General features: G+C 36.0%; 1 protein-coding gene across 50 annotated transcripts in view; it reads left to right on the top strand.

Annotated features, from left to right (window-relative positions):
* LOC110361750 (hornerin-like) overlaps positions 1–22,436 on the top strand; it is a 52,032-nt gene that overhangs the window by 11,943 nt on the left and 17,653 nt on the right. For 7 of the 50 annotated variants that reach the window (XM_065072525.1, XM_065072543.1, XM_065072527.1 and 4 more), the window contains exons 11-53: positions 786–824; positions 1,679–1,714; positions 2,936–2,974; positions 3,597–3,614; positions 3,904–3,939; positions 5,138–5,167; positions 5,420–5,455; positions 5,788–5,829; positions 6,124–6,153; positions 6,412–6,447; positions 6,775–6,816; positions 7,112–7,141; positions 7,406–7,441; positions 7,809–7,847; positions 8,450–8,482; positions 9,998–10,018; positions 10,284–10,322; positions 10,418–10,459; positions 10,640–10,675; positions 10,792–10,833; positions 11,014–11,049; positions 11,172–11,213; positions 11,394–11,429; positions 11,549–11,590; positions 11,815–11,850; positions 11,972–12,007; positions 12,356–12,391; positions 12,859–12,888; positions 14,108–14,143; positions 14,808–14,849; positions 15,049–15,090; positions 16,006–16,047; positions 16,558–16,599; positions 18,934–18,975; positions 19,078–19,116; positions 19,517–19,558; positions 19,661–19,720; positions 20,035–20,076; positions 20,179–20,217; positions 20,620–20,661; positions 20,763–20,822; positions 21,008–21,052; positions 21,511–21,576. In XM_065072525.1, the coding sequence (XP_064928597.1) occupies positions 786–824; positions 1,679–1,714; positions 2,936–2,974; positions 3,597–3,614; positions 3,904–3,939; positions 5,138–5,167; positions 5,420–5,455; positions 5,788–5,829; positions 6,124–6,153; positions 6,412–6,447; positions 6,775–6,816; positions 7,112–7,141; positions 7,406–7,441; positions 7,809–7,847; positions 8,450–8,482; positions 9,998–10,018; positions 10,284–10,322; positions 10,418–10,459; positions 10,640–10,675; positions 10,792–10,833; positions 11,014–11,049; positions 11,172–11,213; positions 11,394–11,429; positions 11,549–11,590; positions 11,815–11,850; positions 11,972–12,007; positions 12,356–12,391; positions 12,859–12,888; positions 14,108–14,143; positions 14,808–14,849; positions 15,049–15,090; positions 16,006–16,047; positions 16,558–16,599; positions 18,934–18,975; positions 19,078–19,116; positions 19,517–19,558; positions 19,661–19,720; positions 20,035–20,076; positions 20,179–20,217; positions 20,620–20,661; positions 20,763–20,822; positions 21,008–21,052; positions 21,511–21,576 (1,677 nt within the window). The remainder of the gene's footprint in view (positions 1–785; positions 825–1,678; positions 1,715–2,935; positions 2,975–3,596; positions 3,615–3,903; positions 3,940–5,137; positions 5,168–5,419; positions 5,456–5,787; positions 5,830–6,123; positions 6,154–6,411; positions 6,448–6,774; positions 6,817–7,111; positions 7,142–7,405; positions 7,442–7,808; positions 7,848–8,449; positions 8,483–9,997; positions 10,019–10,283; positions 10,323–10,417; positions 10,460–10,639; positions 10,676–10,791; positions 10,834–11,013; positions 11,050–11,171; positions 11,214–11,393; positions 11,430–11,548; positions 11,591–11,814; positions 11,851–11,971; positions 12,008–12,355; positions 12,392–12,858; positions 12,889–14,107; positions 14,144–14,807; positions 14,850–15,048; positions 15,091–16,005; positions 16,048–16,557; positions 16,600–18,933; positions 18,976–19,077; positions 19,117–19,516; positions 19,559–19,660; positions 19,721–20,034; positions 20,077–20,178; positions 20,218–20,619; positions 20,662–20,762; positions 20,823–21,007; positions 21,053–21,510; positions 21,577–22,436) is intronic. The other 43 variants (XM_065072507.1, XM_065072513.1, XM_065072510.1 and 40 more) reach the window with 43 other exon arrangements.

Genomic DNA, 22,436 nt, shown 5'->3' with positions numbered 1-22,436 from the left:
AAGGTGTTACCTTGTCACTTCCTCAAAGTGTAATCATTTATGTTACAGAGGCTACGCTTCACCTTTATAAATGCTTAATTTGTTAGCCTGCTAAAATGTCAGAATTATTACTGTGTAATGCTTTGTTGTCTGTTAGAGTAATTGTCTTTGGATATTGCAATATTATTTGGGAGGTTTTTGTTGTGTTGTTTGGTTTTTATTTGGTTTTGGGGTTTTTTCCTGTTTGTTTGTTGTTGTTGTTTTTACAATATTTTTGTATTAATCCAATAATTTGTTAATTACTAGAAATATTTCTATTTCAATCTCATTTATTTCAGTTTCACCTGAAAACAGATTTATTAAAAAGACTAACGTGTTTTCCATTTTTAAAATCACAAAAGCGAGTAAAAAAATCTACCAGAAGGACAACACACTCTCTAATACCTGTTGGGAACTGAAACCCTAGCCAAAAAGCTGCTTAATTGTATGCTTAACTTCAAATACGTCATTAGTGACATTAAATCCTAAATATTAAATAGATTTTATATTTTTTCATATGTAAGTGTAAATTGTATTTGTGATAGAGCAACATTAAACTTATGACAACAGTAGAATGTTTGCAAATTTTTACTTCATTTATCTTTAAGCAAGTTCAGTATACTTTACTGTTGCCCTAGATCTATTTAAGTACAGATGAAATGAGTTTCATAGGAAAACTGTGTCATCTAAGAGCAAAAAGCAATACTTCTAGATATAATTAACAAATTACTATACAAATAAATACCCAATTTATGTTTTTATTTCAGAGTGCATCCTCATACAGCAATGGTCTTACCTATGGCCAGGTAACTATGTGCTTTCCAACATATTTTCAGATTCTTAAGCTATTCAGAAACTGAGCAGTTATGCCCAGTTTTTACCAAACGATAATAAAATTCATGGAAAGGGGGTAAAAGAGGACTGTCTTCAAATGGTTAATAGTCATATCTGGAAATAACTTCTGGAGATGAGTTACATGTATAATGTATGTTGTAATATCAACTTAGTTAGAAGTTGTTTACTTCTGTTTTGCACAGAAACTCAATTACATTTATTCTGTAAATGAACACCAGTTACTTTTATTATGATTTTCCAAAAGTCAGTGCTTTCTTCAATAGTTACTAAGAATTACAAGTATTTTTTGTGGCTTTTACCTATGCGACTGTATGTATGGGTTGATGGAATGCAAAACTTCGCTGCACATTATGCTTCATTTAAAACATTTCTATTCTTATGGTGCATCCCATTTATTCCAGTTTGTATTTCAACAGTAGGTTTTTATATTTTGGGGGGGATTAGTTGTGGAGTTTGGGTTGGCTTCTTTTTTGGTTAAGGTAGACAATATTTTTTTTCCTACCAAGAAATTATTTTTGTTATAAGCAAACTTCTAATTTGATGCTAGATGAAACATTTGCAGCTTTTCTACAGTGCTGCATTAAACTAGCAAAATAATTGGGGTTTGTGGAAAAAAATAGTCAAGTTGATTTATTTCAGTCACTAATTTATTAATTGCCAATGCATTAAATATTTTTTCAGAATCCTATTTTGTTTGATATTTTACGGAAATGGTGTTAACTATAACATTCTTGTGGAAAATAGTGCTGTAGTTAATTTGTCATACATTTACCTAAGCAAAAAATGGATTCTGTTTTCTTTATAGTCCATCCCTTCAAGCAGTTCAGATTCCAGTAAGAAGGTAAGCATTCCTTTTCAACTGAAAGGAAAAATGTTCTTATAGTTGTAACTTGGCGTTACTCCTTTTATTTCAGTGGTACTGCAGTTCCTTTTACCAGTTAAGACTTTTCAAGTTTTTAACCCAGATTGCTTCATATTATTTGAATCAATTGGGTTCTTAAGATGCCTTATACTAGCTAGCTGTGCTGTGGTTAACTTAACTGTATAGAAAATAAAATTTCATCCATGTTTATGAGGATTTGTTTTTAAAAAGTTAGAAATGGGATTGTGATGTAATTAGGACTTTTAAGGAGATAGATTTTGTAATTATTATTCAGATGGGGCTGGAAAACAAGTGTGACTCAAGGCAAGTAAAACCAGTAGAATTCATATTACTGTTGATTTTGACTCATAACATTTAATGGACTGTTCCTCTTAGTTCAGTCCCCAGGAAGCTCAGGGCTAATGCTGTGCTATGTTCATGAAACGCACAGTGTACCCATTCATGTCCTCACAGATACTTTTTCATTTTAATTTTCCATTTTTTTAGGAATTCAAAACATACAGATAGATTGTTGTTGGTTTGGGTTTTTTTAATAACTTAGTTTTTAAAATGTCATACTTCTCCCTGGTTTATACTAAAATTGTTTACTTCTGGTAGCACTGACTCTTCCTTTCTACACTACTGGACAATATGAACCAATTTCAGTTGGGCGGGGGGCAGGGGTAGAAGAGCGGAAAAAAAGGAAAAAACTTCTAAGTAGAAAACATTAAAATCTAAACAGAAGATACTACTATTGTATTTGGCTTATTTTTTTGAATTAACTCAATATTAAGCCTTTTTTTTTTTTTAGCATAATACTGAATAAAGAAAAAAGAAATTGATCTTCCGGTTTGGGTTGGAAAGTTGGGGATCAAAAAGGGCACACAGTATAGGCCAGCAGATATAGTATAATACATGAAATCCCGCTTCTGCCTCTACAGCTGAGTCATTGTGTGACTGACTAGGAGCAAGTCGTTTATCTCCTTATACAATTGTGTAAACCATGTATACATATATATTCTTTGCTTGGTGATGTGCATTAAACATTTTTATTAAAATAATGTTTTACAGAAGTGATCATTCATAGCATTATTATTGGAGTCTGTAAATTCAGCTAATGCAGTATTCTTCATTTTCCTAATATATTTAACTACTTGAATAAACTCTTTGAGTAAACAGCTTTCTCTGATTTCTCTATAGGTAGTGGTCATTACCAACAGCAACCCTTATCCACCTGTGGTAAGTAGTTATTCTCTACAGTGCTCAAAATTTCCACTTAAAAAGCTTTCAAATATCTAGATGCTGAATTTGTCCAAAAGATTCCTGGTGTGTGTAGACAGCTCCTTGGCATGCTGGGTTTATTCTAGCTACATAATTACTTTTAGGGAAAGCCAGGAGTCAGATAGCTTCAAATCCTGTGGTTCTTTGATTGATTTTAGTACTTGCAGAGATACTGGACTAACTGCGGATTCCAGGTCTCTCAATGTATACAGCCTCTGTGTTCTTGAATAGTTTTGATTTTCTATTTCTACTGCAATTTTCTTTCCATTCTCATTTTAAAATTATTAAATTTCTACTCTGCTTACTTGGAACTCATCGAATCAGTGAAAAGTAAGTTCATCCTTAAAGTGAGTTTGTATGACATAACATTTGATATATATGATTTTCTGATGTCTAGTTTCTAATCAAACACGTTGTTGTTCTAACCTGAATGAAGACTGAGATGCATTTGTCCTACATTATCCTTTCTGTATCTTTCTTCTACATTTGGTTTTGTATTGAGTCCAAAAGATAGGGCCCTTTTTCTGTTTGGAAAAGGCCTTGTGCAAAATAATTAAAGATTGTTTTGTTTCATTTGCAGCGTCATACCTACCCCCAGGTAAGCATACTTTTTTCCTGTATTTTCTATAACAGTAATACAGTTCTTATGGGAGCAAACCAGTTTCCTCAGGATGGTGTCTGCTACCCTTTTACATTTATCCCTCATGCCCCAAAGTTCATCAAACAAATGACTGGATCAGAAATTGGATTCATATGTGTGATTGATATATGTCCAATGCAGGTGACAGTGAGACAGGTTGGAGGGATGATGCTGTTTAACTGCATTGCATTTAAACAAGTCAAATTAAATGTTTACTGTTGTGGTTTTTTGTTTTGTTTTCCTCCAGAGCTTGGGAAGTTCTGCTACTAGGATCATAATACAGGTAGACATTCTTTTTTCCATTACACTTGAGTTTTAACTGAAGCCCTGTCTCAGTGAACTAAATAATGATTCATCTCTTCTGGAATAAATAAGTATGGATCACTTATGGATATCTTAGATATTCACAAACTACAGTGGTGGAGTAGGACATTTCTGTGGTGGTTGCTGTTTTCTACAGTCGTAAAATATGAAACCCTCTGTATGCTAATTCCATAATGATCTCAAAATTTGCAAAATTTAACCATCTCAACCTGCTCAGGAAGGCAGATGGAATTTTAGAGCTTAAACTTGAATGTTTTTCTATGTTAAATAAAATATATATAGATCATAATCTGCACAGTTCCATGTTCATTTAAACATTCTATTATTCTAATGCAAACAACTAGTTCAGCATTACTTTTTTTAAAAAAACAGTGCCATTTAGTGTTTAGCTCAACTTTTGTTTGCTGTTCTACTTATAACATCATTTCTTGATAACGAGGCACTTGGAAAGTTGATTACAATCCAATTGCATTAAGAGCATGTTTGTAAAGTATTATGGGTATCACTCAGATGTAGTTTTGGCATCCTTTGCAGTTTTAACCTACCTACCACTGTTCACAGTTTAGGCATTGCTCCTTCAGACTATGACAACAAATTCTCACTTTCATTAAAAGATCAGTAGCAGGTTAACACAGCTGAAATTCGTATTTTGAAAATCATTGCTTTCAAAATGTATAGCATTAGATGTTTCCATAACTAGTGATGAATCCTGACAGAGAAAGGAATAATATTTCCTTGTTATTTTATTTCTGAATATAAATGTATAGTGTTTTAATTACACAAGTTAAATATTTTCAATGTGTGTTTATAAATAAAATTGCAGAATATGTGATTCTTCTCATTATCCATGTACTTCATGGAAACTGAAAGATTTTATGCAGTGACATTTCCCTTTGTTAAATTGTACCTGTGGCTTTTCTAATTTTAGTTTCGACAAAGACACTGTCAAAAATTAGTGCTTATTCATGAAAAAAATCAGTCATAATAAGAATAAATATGGATATGACTTGAGTGGTGATTTGTGAGATATAGTACAGAGACAGGAGAACCTCTTTTGCCTTTTTGGGAAATCCTCCTGCAGCTGTGTTTCCATAAACCTTATGCTCTCCATACAAGCATCCTTGTCAAGGTGGTAATTATCTTTTCTTTATTTAAAGGGTTCCCGAGGCAGCCAGTCCTCTGGACAGGTGAAACTGTTTTGCTGAAATGTATTGAGCTTTTCTGCAGGGGCCTGCTTTCTAAATGGGCTTTGGAGTTTGGCTGGGTTATTTTCTTTCTTGCTGTTGCTGGGTGGTTCTTGACTTTGGTTTGAAACTCTGAATTTCCTTGAAGGAAAAATAACATTGTAGAAAGGAACTTTGAGTAGAAATGAGCTTTTCTATCGCAGCTGTGCTAGCACTACAGCTTTGTTTACAAATGAGTGCTTGCCTTTTTTACAGGGCTACTCATCTCAAGGTGTCAGTTCCTATGGCCAGGTAAGCATCAGCCAGTCACCAGTCAGAATACAATGTCTGCAGAAGTAGGGAGCCATGGCACTGCAAAACCACACAGCAATCTCTCAGCATTTGAACTTAAAAGGACATTTTCTCTGAAAGTGTCTGTTCTCATATTCATAGTGTACCCACATGCTACTTATTTATCTGGAATACCAGGATGGCAAATCATTTTATTTGCCACCATTGTGAGGGCCAGGAGGAAGTGCAGGCTCCTCATCCTGCCCTGTACAGCCATAAGACGGGCTGCTTTTCTCAATGCACACTGGGTCCCTTACAAAAGGGAAGTAACCAAATGGTGTCCTTGTCTTTAGGGTCAGCCAAGTTTCACAGGCAGCAGCAGTTCTTCTGGCCAGGTAAGCAAATCTGATATTCTGCAGGGTGTTCTTCACTTACCTCTCTGTGACCAGCACAACTGGCACGTTTTTGAGAGCGATGTTTCCTTTGGTAGTCTCCAAATTGATTCAACTCATGGCTTTTGCCAAGACTGGGACAGTCTGCAACACAGAGCTTAGTGTACTGCTCTGGTTTTCATTGGCTCAGGAAGAGCCTTTTTGAGAAATCCCTCCTGCAGCTGTGTTTCCATAAACCTTATGTTCTCCATAGAAGCATCCGTGTCAAGGTGGTAATTATCGTCTCTTTATTTAAAGGGTTCCCAAGGCAGCCAGTTCTCCGGACAGGTGAAACATTTATGCAGAAATGTATTGAGGTTTTCTGCAGGGGGCTGCTTTCTGAATGGGCTTTGGTGTTTGGTTTGGTTGGGTTATTTTCTTTCTTGGTGTTGCTGAGTGGTCCTTGATTTTGGTTCACATCACTGAATTTCCTTGAAGGAAAAAGAACATTGTAGAGAGGAACTTCTAGTGGAAATGGGCTCTTCTTTTGCAGCTGTGCTAGGACTACAGCTCTGTTTTACAAATGAGTTCTTTGCTTGGTTACAGGGCTACTCATCTCAAGGTGTCAGTTCCTATGGCCAGGTAAGCATCAGCCAGTCACCAGTCAGAATACAATGTCTGCAGAAGTAGGGAGCCATGGCACTGCAAAACCACACAGCAATCTCTCAGCATTTGAACTTAAAAGGACATTTTCTCTGAAAGTGTCTGTTCTCATAGTGTATCCACATGCTACTTATTTATCTGGAATACCAGGATGGCGATTCATTTTATTTGCCACCATTGTGAGGGCCAGGAGGAAGTGCAGGCTCCTCATCCTGCCCTGTACAGCTACAGTATGTAGTTACTTCTCTTAATGCACACTGGGTCCCTTACAAAAGGGAAGTAACCAAATGGTGTCCTTGTCTTTAGGGTCAGCCAAGTTTCACAGGCAGCAGCAGTTCTTCTGGCCAGGTAAGCAAATCTGATATTCTGCAGGGTGTTCTTCACTTACCTCTCTGTGACCAGCACAACTGGCACGTTTTTGAGGGTGATATTTCCTTTGGTAGTCTCCAAATTGATTCAACTCATGGCTTTTGCCAAGACTGGGACAGTCTGCAGCACAGAGCTTAGTGTACTGCTCTGGTTTTCATTGGCTCAGGAAGAGCCTTTTTTTATAAATCCCTCCTGCAGCTGTGTTTCCATAAACCTTATGTTCTCCATAGAAGCATCCGTGTCAAGGTGGTAATTATCGTCTCTTTATTTAAAGGGTTCCCAAGGCAGCCAGTTCTCCGGACAGGTGAAACATTTATGCAGAAATGTATTGAGGTTTTCTTCAGGGTCCTGCTTTCTAAATGGGCTTTGGTGTTTGGTTTGGTTTGGTTTGATTATTTTCTTTCTTGGTGTTGCTGAGTGGTCCTTGATTTTGGTTCACATCACTGAATTTCCTTGAAGAAAAAAAGAACATTGTATAGATGAACTTTTAGTGGAAATGGGCTCCTCTTTTGCAGCTGTGCTAGGACTACAGCTCTGTTTTACAAATGAGTTCTTTGCTTTGTTACAGGGCTACTCATCTCAAGGTGTCAGTTCCTATGGCCAGGTAAGCATCAGTCACCCATCAGAACATCACATGTGTGTGATATTCCCATATAGGTACAGAGAATCCTGTGGTTTCTTGAAATAATATGATAAGTTCTCATTTGAAGTTGGAGTTGTGAACTTTTTTTCATTTGGATCTGGGAACAATATGCTCCTCGAAGCAGGTCTTTCCCACATAGAAAGGAGTGTGTAGGTGTCAGCTTTTTGATGCAGTATAATACTCAATATACACAATCTATATTAGTGTGTAGCTTGTCTTCTAGCTTTTAAGCAGTCACGTAGCTAAAGCCCTTTAAGACAGATTTCTGTACTTGGAATGGAGAAAAGGAATACACGGATTACTGAGCTGCTCTTTTTTTCTTTCCCAGCAGGGTGGATCTTCAGGTAGCAGCAGCGGTTGTGGACAGGTAAGTCCTCTTTCTCTAATCTGTTTGAAAACTGGACCCAGTTTTCTTTATAACTTATTTTTCAAGAAGTTATATAATGTTTGTTACTTGGAATCTTTTGTTTTCATTCTTACATGGAATTTCCTAGCAAAGACATCAAGGAAATCTGATATTGCTGGTCATTGTAACCAAAATAAAGTGGCTTCTCCCATGTAGTGTTAGACACAGAAGATGGACAAGTAGTGATTCCTCTTTCTACTCAGTAAACAGATAAAGTCTTTGCTTCTGAATGATTTTCAGAAGTTACTCTTTAGTTCCTAAAGAAAGTGATAGGATCAGAGAGTGGCTCCTTTGGAATAAGAATTAGATTAGTAGTTTTCATCCTTGTTCCATTTCAACTCATTTATGCCTACAAGAATGTAAAGATGGTGTCTTCAATGATGGTGAAAGGATCATGGATGAGGCCATGATAGTAAATCTGTGTTCAAGTAAATATATTGGGGAAAGCAATGAGAATGAAAGAGAAGCATAAATACAGAAATATTTAGCAGAATTATGTAGCTGATTTTGCAAGAAAATTAAACTTTGAGTATTTACCTTTTGGTTCGTTTGTTTTTTAACAGGGTGTTTCCTATGATAGCAATCCCTGTCACCAGGTAAATATTCTTCCTTTTCTGATTTTAGTGTGTGTCTAAAATGAGGTTTGCCACTATGCATCTGCAGTTGGTACTAAGTGAATTAGAGTGCAAATCCATGTAATCTTACCAATTATGAGATTAGAATTCACTATCTTCCTATATACCAGAGCATCACAGAGGCTTGGGATCTTTTCCCCGCCTCTTTAATAGCATTATGTCTGTGACATATCTATCTCTGTAGGACAGTAAGGCCAGATTCTGGAAAGAATAAGTCTGCTGCAGAGTTGCTCAACTGGCACTACTTAAATCGGTGCTGGAGCTCACCATCCTCTCTGTGGACATTTCCCATCTAAAGTCAGAAAATATTTTAGGACTGCCCCTTGAGGTTCCTGAAAGAAACGGGCTTCACAATTCATTCAGTTCGTGCAGTGAAGTGTAGATAGCTGCATGTGTATTTGTTACAAGTTTCAGCATTGGAACTCTAAAACCCAGTATCCTAAAAGATATCTGCCTTGTTTAGAGAAACAATCTCTGTAGATGTTAAAAATTAGTAAGAAAACAGCAATAGATTATATATTATTATTAGATTATATATTGTGATACTTTTCTTGATTCGTACTGATTTTTCACAAGAAATGGAAAAATCAGGTAATTTCATTTTATTAATAAATACCATGTTTTACCACTATAGATATGTATTATATAAATTATGAACAACATAGATGTTGCTATAATATATTATTATTATGTGGTATAGTATATACAATATGCTGTATGTAATATGTTACTGTAACTTGGAAGAATAATATATGATACAGGTATATAATTATTTCATAATAGCATTTCAAGTTTATTTGCAAAGTGGAGCTATTTCTTTTTAAGACTAAAAGGAACACATTTTGTACCAAAAACTGCTAGAACATTGAAAGATAATACTTTTCGTTTTATTTTCCTTTGCTTTTTCTGGATGAAGTCTCAACCCCATTTTAGCGAATGACAAATATCCCACTTCAATAGCTCAGGATGTCACTGTTCTTATAATGCACTTTTAACACTAATAGTTCTACAAATGCCTCTTCTGATTTCGCTTGGAGGAGTTACATTTGCCTCTAAACAAGCCATGTTGAAACACACCAAGTGTTTTATTTAAAACCTTTTCCTTAAGGCCACTGTATCTCACAGCTTTCTGTGTAATAATGTTACCAGGGGATTTTTTCATTCCTCTTGTATAAATTGAGTTTTCTACAAGAGAAAAAAAGGTACGTTTTCTGCAGACTGTTCAGAAGGAAACTCATCTGTGTACTAGGAATTACTTAAAGATAAATGTTTATAGTTTCTTGACATATGTCTTATCTAGTATTTACTTTTGCACTATTGGCAATCTATGCTTACTATGTCAGAAGTCACATCTATATTGTGCATCTGCCTCTGCACCTTTTACTCCCCCTAATCAAGTATCACAGCTTTCATTAAAAAGAATCCATAGCCAAACAGTAAGTGTCTAAAGCAGGCATATTTTTTGTCCATTTACAGGGTGAATCACAGGGTGGTCAGGTAGGTAGCTCTTTGTTATCCATTGGTGAAAACCTTTTAAGAAGTTCTAATCCAGAGTACAGTTTTCTTGCTCATGATGTGATAGATTCTTGCAGAGTCTCTCCAGCTCCAGCCTGCAACTCATTCTCTTCAAAGAAGGTGCTTCTTATCAGCCCTGAAATTCCACTTACGTAGAAAGAACTTGGCAACCTAATAAAGCTAGCTCTACAGATTCTGATCAAAATCAGCTCTCCAGCATTACAACTGTTCTGTTTTGCCTTCACAGGGGGGATCTTACTCCTCACAAAGCTATGGTAGTGGCCAAGTAAGTACTAGATTATTATTTCCTCCCACTGAGGTTTTACTTCACATGGGTTCTATGATGGCTGAACAATAACTTATCTGCAATATTTTTTTTAGCAGAGTGGATCATCATCCTCACAAAATTATGGTAGCAGCCAGGTAGGTAAAACTTTGTTTTCTCCTGGTAAGAATTTTCATCATAACTGATAAATAGTCTAGATATCTATAGGGTTGTATTTGTTCAAAGGAATCCCAGGCAATTGTTTATTCCAGCTTTGCAGCCTCCAAACAAAACCATAGCTTCTTCTGAAGTAGAGTTTCTATTTGCCTGTTTCACAGGGTGGATCCTCTTCACAAAACTATGGTAGTGGCCAAGTAAGTACTAGATTATTTCCTCCCACTGAGGCTTTACTTCACACGGGTTCTATGATGGCTGAACAATAACTGATCTGGAATATTGTAATGTTAATTCTTTTTTTTGTTGTTGTTAGCAGAGTGGATCATCATCCTCACAAAATTATGGTGGCAGCCAGGTAGGTAAAACTTTGTTTTCTCCTGGTAAGAATTTTCATCATATCTGATAAATAATCTAGATATCTATAGGGTTGTGTTTGTTCAAAGGAATCCCAGGCAGTTGTTTATTCCAGCTTTACAGCCTTCAAACAGAACCATAGTTTTTTCTGAAGCAAGGTTTCTATTTGCCTGTTTTACAGGGTGGATACTCTTCACAAAGCTATGGTAATGGCCAAGTAAGTACTAGATTATTATTTCCTCCCACTGAGGTTTTACTTCACACGGGTTCTATGGTGGCTGAACAATAACTCATCTGCAATATTGTAATGTTAATTCTATTTTTGGTTCTTTTTGTTAGCAGAGTGGATCATCATCCTCACAAAATTATGGTGGAAGCCAGGTAGGCAGAACTTGATTTTCTCCTGGTAAGAATTTTCATCATATCTGATAAATAATCTAGATATAGAGAGAGTTGTATTTGTTCGAAGGAATCCCAGGCAACTGTTTATTCCAGCTTTACAGCCTTCAAACAAAACCATAGCTTCTTCTGAAGTAGGGTTTCTATTTGCTTGCTTTACAGGGTGGATACTCTTCACAAAACTATGGTAGTGGCCAAGTAAGTACTAGATTGTTATTTCCTCCCACTGAGGTTTTACTTCACACGGGTTCCACGATGGCTGAACAATAACTGATCTGCAATATTGTAATATTAATTCTAATTATTTTTTTTGTTAGCAGAGTGGATCATCATCCTCACAAAATTATGGTGGCAGCCAGGTAGGTAGAACTCGATTTTCTCCTGGTAAGAATTTTCATCATATCTGATAAATAATCTACATATCTAGAAAGCTGTATTTGTTCAAAGAATCACAGTATGTCAGGGATTGGAAGGGGCCTCAAAAGATCAAGAAATCCCAGGCAATTGTTTATTCCAGATTTACAGCCTCCAAACAAAACCATAGCTTCTTCTGAAGTAGGGTTTCTATTTGCTTGTTTTACAGGGTGGATACTCTTCACAAAACTATGGTGGTGGCCAAGTAAGTAATGCTCTATTTCCCTACTTGTACATCACTTCATACAAGATTTAGCCTCTGCCCAAAATCAGGCTTTCTATATTGTATTTTTCTCAACTTCGGTTTGTCTTTTTTTGTTTTCAAGGGTGGATCATCCTCATCTGGCTATTATGATGGCCAGGTAACTATTTCTTTCTTCCTTTCTCCTACTTACATATTATTTCATTATAATCATTGTAGTCACTGCATCATCTTTCTCAAAGATATAGTAAAACATAATAGTTTCTGTGATATTTTTTACTTGGGTTGGGTTTGGTTTTTTTATTTACCGAAGAGTGGAACATTCTCTGTAAGTAACTATTTTAACCAAGTATTTGCCTCCTCATTCTCCTTATAAAGATCTTACTTTAATTTAACTCAGCTTTTTCTTTGCATGCGCCTCAATTCTGTCTTGCAGAATACAACATCAAAGTGCATTTTTAATATTCCATTTTTCTGAAGAAATAACTGCTATCTGGTGTCCTTCTAGGGTTCACAGGATTACAATCCTAACGCTTGTGATGATGTGAGTATGCTTTTTCTAATATACTTTTCATGTAGATGGGAAAATTTTGCACTGCTAGATGTAGTCTTGTGAGCAGAATAAATGTTGTGTTCCCACACTAATAGCTATTTCAGAAGATTTTACCCAAAATCTAAGGGTATACTCTACAGTAATTTAAAAAAAAAAAAAAAAAAAAAGAAAATCCCATAGACAAGCTTTAAATACATACAATGAAACAAAGAAGGGAGATACAGTGGCGAAAATTTCACTGCTTTTCATGATACATTTCTCCCAATCTAAAGTTGCTATTAAAATGTTTTTCAGACTGGAATGGTAAGATTTCAAACTAATTTAGGCAAGGCTGTGGAGGATGTGAGCAACAAATTATTTTTGTTATGTCTGTATGCAGTATCAGAAAGAATCACATTTCTGTAAGCTTACTGTATTGAAGTAATTCTCAAAGAATGAAATAATTTATTATTTTCCAGAATGAAACTACCTATAGTGCCAATGGTCAAGTAAGTGGGTTTTTTTTTTTCTTCTGCAATATTCAAATCCTTATGATTAAGGACAGTGTTAGTAACCGAACACTTCTACATTAGACCTGATCTCTAATTTTAGTGTAGGATTGCTTTATAATGCCCTTCAAAAAGTTAATTCAAGGATGAGATATGTGATATTATATTTCTCTGTTCTCAATCACTTCTATCCATTCTCAAGGCTGCTGCACAATTATTTAAAACAGCACAATACTTCTAACATTATATACTAACATGTTGCAGTATATGCACTTTAACTGGATAATAATTTGGGAATTAACCACCTGTGCACATAAGGCATGTAGCCACCCCAAGCTTTTTCCACTTGTTCTAATTTCAAGTCAAATATATATATGCTAGTATTGTAAAGTAATGTTTATCCCATGGTAAAACACTCTCTGTCAAAGCTTCCCATCTGTCCTACAAGCAGAAACTGTGATTAACATGGATAGATTGTGACTAAGCAAATATACTGCTGTGTAAATAAATGACGTTTTTCTGTACTTGTTTCTGTTCATAGAAAAGCTTTTTCTGTTACAGCCTCCTTTTGTTTTACTGCCATCTAGAGTAATCTTCTGTCATGAGCTACTTGCCTTCTCTTCGGTTATCAGCCATATACTTTACTGCTTCATGATTTTCCCTATTTTTCCACTTTGATACTGCACCAAACACGTACACTAGGAAGTAAGGAGACCTTCTGAAAACATTGGATTTTCTTGTATTTAGCAGAGAAAAATCCTTCAGCAGCAAGCCCTATTTAAGAGTCTCATCAGTTCCTCCTTTGTTCACAAAAGATGCAATTATTCCCTTGTTTATCCCTATCCAGCGTGCATTGCTGGACTTTACTGTAAAAGAGTTTGCTTCTAAACGTTCTCACAAGGAAAGGTGGGGAATGTCAAAAAACCAAACAAAAAAATTACACAGATTGTTCTCTATACCACAGGGGTTGAGCTGAGGGAAACTCTGCTAGGCAGGAACTTCTGATGGAGGAGTGATAAGGTGAAACAAACAAACAAACAAACAAAACATATTAGGGAGATGCATTTTAAGACACTTACTTATAGTAAAATGATAGCTCTGGACACTTTTCTGTCCTGAAATATGCCACCTTGACAAGTTTAAGTAGATTTCTGCTGAAAGCATTTTGTGTGGATGGCCGCATCTATAAAGTAATAACTGGCTTCTGACTCCTTTGCAGAAATCTGGTTGTGCAAGAAAGAAACTTGTTGTCAGAGTAAGTAATTTTTTTTAATTTTTTTTTTTTTTTACTGCTTGTAGGATTTTTGCCCTAACTATACCTAATTTGTCCGATTATGCCTGATTTTTTGCTAATTATGTTGGCCCTAATTAATATTCTCATATTTAAGGAAAAATGAAAATAAAATAGCTGGGCTATTTGTTCTTTGGTTGAGTTTATTTTAAAGGAAGTGTATATATATGTATGTATATATATATATATATATATATATATATGAAAAAAGACATGAAAAATCTGCTCTGAGGTATAGAGGAGCACAAACTCTTGTTCTTCAGGAAGCACATATACAGAGTTGGTCCAAGCTTAAGTTAAAATTGAATGAGTGTTACACAGAGGACAACTAAAATGTTAGTTGAAGTAAGATAGAATAATGAAGAAAGAAAGAATGTTTGGCGATTTATTGTGCTCAGCGTGTTGTGGAGGAGATACAGATGTGTATTGTATATAGGTCACTGCTGAGTCTGACTTGAAGATAAAAATGTTGTGCAAATAACCTTTTATTATATAATAAGGCATTCCTACTCAAGGTATGTATTAAAGGGTCTGAAGTTGTTATAAATAAATAATACAGATAGATAAAGGTCTGTTGCTGATCATAGAGTTTTCATCTCCTAATAGTAAATGTCTTTGGTTCTCACAGGATACATCGCGTGTTTTGGGCAAAAGAGACCATGATGTACAGGTAAACCATGCTTGTCACTTTTTCTGAACTACTGCTGGTGTTACAGCTCCTTGGTGTATTACCTACAAAAAAGAAGAATAAGGATCTAGTTTCCGTAACAGAGTATCCTCTTTAGGGTTAGGTAGTTCTTTCCCAATAGAACTCTGTATTTAATTTATTACCCTTCCAGAAAAATGAATCATTTCTTGTTTCCTCACAGAATGAATCTTCTACTTCAAACAGCAACCACACTAACTTCCAGGTAATAACAGTGTCTACTGCATTATCTTATTGCAAGGAGCTTTCTGATAAATTATATTTAATTTCTGCAAACTATGTTCCACTAATTTATCTGTGCTGAAGGTTGCTATTTTAATTTGGAAACATCATTGCTATAATGTTATAATTTTGCGCAGTTGTAAATAATGACGATGGGCCTAGAATATACTGTCTCCTCTGTTCCTTCACTCCACTAGGCAGGTAATCATTTCAGGCATTTATTTAGATGGCACTTCATAAAAGTTGTTTGCAAAACACAAACCAAATAATTTTAGAATCTTTTTCTTTTAGAAACAGTCCTGTTCTAGTGATGGTAATGGCCAGATACATAATTCTGTTTCATTTAGAATTTGATAAGGTACATCTTGGCAATAATGTACTTTTGTTACAAAATTAGGTCCAACTTTCATATTCTGTAGGTTTATGTTCTGGTGCAGTGTTACAGAATTATGTGAAATTTAACTGATCCGGAGTGGTACCTGATTCTGTTTTTCTTAATACTTTGTACTGTACTGCATTGACACCCCTCAGCTTCCCCGAGATCTGGAATCCCATTATGCCCAGCATTTTGTAGATGTAACAATATCATAGTCCTCTGTCTCAGAGAGTTTGAAGTCTAATTCAATAGTACAGTCAGATCTCTGAGCTCCAGAGAGCAATAGTTTCCTTAATTAGTTTTTCTAATATCCGTTCCATGTGTATTGTATCTCTTCGCTAATTAAGTTTTGTCCAAAATTATGTTTTCACAATGATTCATGCAGAGAGTTCTGAAGAAATAATGTTTGTTGGTGCAGGGAAGTAGTACAAAGAGTTTGTCACCTTACTTATCACTGCATCATTTTATACATGTTAGATTCGGATAGAATGCTTCTATAAAAAATAATTGGTTTCTTCACAGGGTGGATCATTTATTGCAACTGATGCTGGATCAAGTAGTCAGGTCAGGATTTTCTCTATTTTCAGTCTTGTCCAGATACCTTCTTAGTAATTAAAGTAGTTAAATTCAGGAGTCAGAGTTTAAATCCAGTAGTTTTGCCTGGGGACCTGGTTATTTTATGCATTAAATTGTAAATTAAGTGACCCTATTCAGATTAAATTTATCTGAAATGGCTCTCTGAAATCACTTAACACTGTTTCGATTTGACAGTTTATTGGTGAGAGCACAATGGTGATTCCCTGTACTCTTGACTACCCCATTAATTCTCTCTTGATGAGGCATCTGTCATTGAGACAGCACTGAGAAGTGTAGTATCCGTCTAACTTCCAAAGCAAACATTAAATGTATAGAGCTATGCTGTCCCCTTGTTTATTCTAGGTTTAGGGAAGGTCACAGCTACTCTGTAGTCCCAGTCTCTCTTCCCCTAAATACAATTTCACATCTGAAATAAGATTTTATTTTAGACTTCCACAAAGCAATAACTGTTGCCTTTTTTTTTTTTTTAATTTATAGGGTGGCTGCATTTGTCCTGATGGAAGCAGTGGTAGTAGACAGGTAATTATTTTTCTGGGTTTATACTTTCATCTACATAGTGGAGTATTTTGAATTAATCACCTAGTAAGTATGGACACTTGGGTAACACTAAACATTATTGATAATTTCCTTAGTATGGACAGATTAATATACAATTAAATGGAAGAACGAGTCTCACTTTAACTGCATAATTACTATGTGGCCACTAACTTTCTGTAACTCTGCGTGGTAATCCCGATGCTCTGTCAGTTGACTGTTATGTGCTTATTATTCATTACTTTCAAAAACCAGAGTCAGTATGCCCTGTAGTAACCACAGAATTCAATTGCATTGACTGTAGGTTCCTTGTCCTCCCTGGTGCAATAAAATATTGTGAGCAAAAGTCAAGATCTGATAAATATTTCAAAATATAATCTCTTAAATCAGTATTTAAACTATTTTTTCCCATCAAGAGAATGACTGCAATTTCACAATCAGTAGCACTGGATGAACTTTTCTCTTAGACGATGTCTCTGTGCCAGGAAAAAGGCCAAGGAATGAGGTTACAGGGGCATTACAGACAAGCTTTACCAGGCTTCTGGCTTCACCTGGCTTTGCCAGGTGAACTTGGATTTTAAAGTCACCTGTCTTCTACCTGAAAACTTTTTGATGTTTTTATTGAAGCTGTATTTACATAAACCCATTTGAAGAATGTAATATTGTTTCAGATATAAGTTTCAACAAGAATCCTATGTATTATCATTTCTATAAAAAGTATGCTATTTTAAAAAATAATTTTATAAAGAAATTACTGCTTTCTGAACTTAACTGTCATTGGCTTTAACAAATAGCAACAGTAATTTTGGTCAGGTAAAATACTAGCTCTTTGATATAATTGAGACTGAACATTAATCATGACCTACATGTTATAAAATATGGACTAGTCTATTAAAATATCTAATACCGAAACTTCATTGAGGAAGAACTTTATTTGTTGTGGGATAGTAATGCTGTATACACAAATACATTTACAAGAAAAAATGTGGACATCTTTATGCAAGTTTTCATTCAAAAAAGGGGCTTTTTTCTTTGCATGCTTAAATTGGTGCAAAAAAGGCTTAGTTTTTAATGGCAAGCCATCATGGCTTGGCCAGAAGGACAAGAGTGTATTTAGTTGCTATCAAACAATAATTTCCAACATGAAGAAAATAAGGCATCTAAATTGGACACATTAGAAAACCAGTTCTCAGTGCAGACATGTCTACTTTGATCCACAGATTTCTATGTGTGATAGTATCAGCTGATAGAATTAATTTATTATAAACTAGATAGTGATAGTCTTGATCTTTGTCTTCACCCCACAGTGAAGTTCAGTGATCTTTGCAAAGGAATAGACTGAATTAAAAACTGGACTTGCTTTCATTTTCTGTCCAGGGTCAATCCTCTACATATGGCAGTAGCAGTGCCTGAGATCAGCATGTAAGCACATTGGCCATGATAGTCAGGTTTGTTCTTCTGAATTAAAAGAAGCAAGGTATAGGTAGATGTATATGTATAAATAAAGCAGCATTCCTGAATCTTACGTAAAAGAGACAGTCATCTACTTCCTTTAAGATTCTTCAGCTCAGTAGGAAAATATCTGCAAAAAGCTTTCTTCTAAACTTAAAAGTCGTGAGTTACATAAAGGTCTCTTCAAACCTGAGAAAGATTATAAATTGAGAGTCAAAGCTATACATATTCAAACCAGCTTGCTTCAAAGGAAACAATGGGTTTCCTTATGTGGATGCCTGAATTCTTTACACTGTAATTATTCCAACTTTTCTCTAAGCTTCACCTAGAGACAAAAGCTCAGTCTACAAATAGTCTGTGAGGTTGCAACCTAACCATAGAATAATCCTTTGTTTTGTATATAAAGGGGGAGTGGAAGTAATAATGGATGTTACGAAATGGTAAATAGTCTTCTCTTTTAAGCAGTGAGCTGAAAAATCTGCTCTCCTAAACCCTATTTATATTATACTTTAGAAGTTCAGCATTCTGGCAACTTTTGAAAAACATGATCAGGGTCATGATAATCTATAACAACATAGAGTCTACCAGGTATGGCATAGGATTCTTTGATTAGAAAGAGTAAAATGAAAAGTTACTATTTATTTCAGGTCTTTTCTCCTGAACAGAAAAGTATCTGCTAAAGGTTTCCTTATCTTTAACAAAACAAACAGACCCAGACCAACCAAACAAAAAAAACCCAGTGATCTCTTTCAATGATTGCGGTAATGTCAGTTTTGAAAGCTATATCTTGAAAGAATAGAAATTTGGAAATTGACTCACTTAAATCTCTGTTTGCAAGAAAATAGCTAGTCTGTGTTTTCATTTCAGGGAGTCCCAGGCTCTGCACACAGCACATATTTTGGTAACCAGGTAAGCATTCAGATAAAGTGCCCTATTCAGAAGCTCCATCTAAAACCTTCCCTGAAGGAGCAGTCAAATGTAAGCCAGTAACCCATTCTGTCTTCTGCACAGGGAGGGCCTTTCTTCTATCCTGGAGGATCCTATGGACAGGTAGTTGTTCTTCCTCCCTTACCAGGATAACTCAGACTCCCATTTTCCTGGTTCCTTCACTGCCAGTATTGTGGGTGCTATGACATGCTATAATTACAGACCTGATAGCTGTCTCTTCGAGAAGAAAACCTAAATTAACCCTGATGTAACCTGGTGGTGTGAGGTTTGACAGAGAGCAGTACAAAACAGTATCTGCAGTTTCTTTGCAGTATTCAGATTTCAGCAGGCTAAGTAAATGACCACCCTAAAACTACCTCCATTTAACAATATTGGTCTTGGTTTTTATTTACATGCATAAAAGTTAGCTCAAAATTGGGAGAAAGGGTGTAAAATGAAAGGGGATACACTGCGATTTAAACACTTGTCTGCATGAAAATAGTGGTCTGTGTTGTCCTTTCAGGGCGGCCCAGTTTCTTCCCACAGCTCTTACTCCGGTAACCAGGTAAATATTCTGGTCATTGTGTCTGCACAGGAGTAGTCTGAAAGTCTTCCTTGAGATAACATTCCAACTACAAAACAGTAAATGTTTATGTTTTCTGTACAGGGAGAGTCTTCCTTCTATCCTGGTGGAGCTTCCTTCTATCCTGGTGGATATTCCGGCCAGGTGTGTTTCCTCATTTGTAATCATAAGAGAGACTTCTGTTATCTTCCTTCCTATATTCTCCATGTAGTGGTTGCTGTGAAATATAACACTCAAGAATTGAATCAACTATTTCTAACTTACACCATAAAGTCTGACAGAAGCAAAGACTACACTGTGTTTAAAACTTCCTTGGAATGATCGTTCATCCAGCTAAGAAAATTAGTCATAAGAAGTTCCTTGTTCTTTACCAATTCGGCCCACAATAAGAGTCAGGTACATTGCTATTTACACCATCCCGTTTGCAAGAAAATAGCTAGTCTGTGTTTTCATTTCAGGGAGTCCCAGGTTCTGCACACAGTACATATTCTGGTGACCAGGTAAATGTTCAGATAAAATGCCTTATTCAGAAGCTCCATCTAAAACCTTCCCTGAAGGAGCAGTCAAATGTAAGCCAGTAACCCATTCTGTCTTCTGCACAGGGAGGGCCTTTCTTCTATCCTGGAGGATCCTATGGACAGGTAGTTGTTCTTCCTCCCTTACCAGGATAACTCAGACTCCCATTTTCCTGGTTCCTTCACTGCCAGTATTGTGGGTGCTATGACATGCTATAATTACAGACCTGATAGCTGTCTCTTCGAGAAGAAAACCTAAATTAACCCTGATGTAACCTGGTGGTGTGAGGTTTGACAGAGAGCAGTACAAAACAGTATCTGCAGTTTCTTTGCAGTATTCAGATTTCAGCAGGCTTAAGAAAATGATCACCCAAAAACTTCTTCCATTTAACAATATTGGTCTTGGTTTCTGTTTAGGTACATAAAAGTTAGCTCAAAACTGGGAGAAAGGGTGTAAAATGAAAGTGGATACACTGCAATTTAAATGCTTGTCTGCATGAAAATAATGTTCTGTGATTTTCCTTTCAGGGCGGCCCAGTTTCTTCCCACAGCTCTTACTCTGGTAACCAGGTAAATATTCTGGTCGCTGTGTCTGCACAGGAGTAGTCTGAAAGTCTTCCTTGAGATAACATTTCAACTACAAAACAATAATGTTTATGTTTTCTGTACAGGGAGAGTCTTCCTACTATCCTGGCGGATCCTCCTTCTCTCATGGTGGATCTTCTGGACAGGTACATTTTTTTTCTCGTTTGTAAGTGTACACTTTGTTTATTGCCACCCTGCTCTAAATGGTGACATAAAGATAAAGCAGACCTCTGTTATTTTCATTCATATACTGCCCTTGAAAGAAGGAAAGCTCTTTCTTGAGGGGACCAAAATAATAAAGTTTGTTTGGTTGTTTTTTTTCCCTGTACAGGGAGGGTCTTCCACCTATGACGGTAGCAGTGAATCCTATGGTCAGGTAAATACTCTTTTTTTCATCTTTGTGTAAAGGGTGCTGAGACTCAACACCCTGACTCCTATATGCAGCTATATTCTATATTTTGGCTCTCGCTACATTTTAATTAAGGTGGGGTTTTTTGTTTGTGGAGTCAATTTGCATATACTATTAACTAAGTAGCCTGAAAGTTTATGAGTTTAAAAAGTGGAGTGCCTCCAACCATTAGAGCTTATTCTCCCCAACAATGCTAGCTTTGAATTGAATGAAGGTCTCTGCAAAAGTGAAAATAGAATTTGGATTCAAAATACGTTAAATTAGTGTTTTACAGGGACATAACTATGAGTTGCTCAATAGCCATTCTGATAACTACGTAAATATTCATATTTTTAAATCTCCCCAGAAGGAGATCCCTACAGTAAGTGACCAAAAAAAAAAAAAGTCTGTTTGCAGTATGAATATGATTTATGTTTTCTGAACAGGGTGGATCTTCTACCTACGGTGGTGCCGGATCTTCCACACCTAGCGGTAGTCAATCTTTTGGTCAGGTAAATGTTATTTGTCTCATACATCAAAAGCTTAAGCTTGCTGTTTCAGTTCTTTTGTGCACTAGCTTCTGTATTTCAATTATTTCTTCACCATGGGGATGGTGAGGCACAGGGCAAGGCTGCCCAGAGAAGCTGTGGATGCCACAGCCCTGGGGCGTTCCAGACCAGGTCGGATGGGGCTTTGAGCAGTCTGGTCTAGTGGAAGGTGTCCCTATCCATGCCAGGGGGCTTGGAACTAATTCCAACCCAAACCATTCTATGATTCTGTTTTTAAGTGATGACCATAGAAATGCCATTTTATCCTTTGTTTCTCTTTGGTTTTATTTACCCCTTTACAACTCCAAATGTTTCCATGATGGAGGGAACGTGATGCAGTGTATGCACCATCCTGCCAACTGTGCCACTGTGGTTATTCAATACTTTAACTACTTTGTTGTTTATGCACTAGCTTATTCAAAAGGAAAATATTTTGTGCATGTACTTTACACACCTTAGTCATGTAGAAGCTATTGAAAGTCTAGAGAAATGCATGCACTGTATCTGAAGACTGTGTCACATTGCAGGATTATTCTATAGGGACCATCTTTTGCTTTGTTTAGCAATACATTTGAAACAACTGAAGTCATATAGAATGATATATTAAAAATAATAAGGCATATAATCCAGATGGGTTTTTCGTAGAAAATTGTGTTGTCTTGCTACTTCTAGTGCCGGATCTAGAAAGAGAGCATAGATAATGCAATTTCTGAATGTAAAAAATGATTAATTTTTCAAATCAACTTTATCTAGTATTTTTTACGTTAAAAAAAGTATAGTTTATATTCTCCACTAGTAAGATCATGTAAGAGTCCTTTTTACAT

This window comes from Columba livia, chromosome 8, assembly GCF_036013475.1.
Source record: "Columba livia isolate bColLiv1 breed racing homer chromosome 8, bColLiv1.pat.W.v2, whole genome shotgun sequence".
In the NCBI taxonomy this organism is placed as follows: domain Eukaryota; kingdom Metazoa; phylum Chordata; class Aves; order Columbiformes; family Columbidae; genus Columba; species Columba livia.
This window is presented reverse-complemented; position numbering and strand designations above follow the sequence as displayed.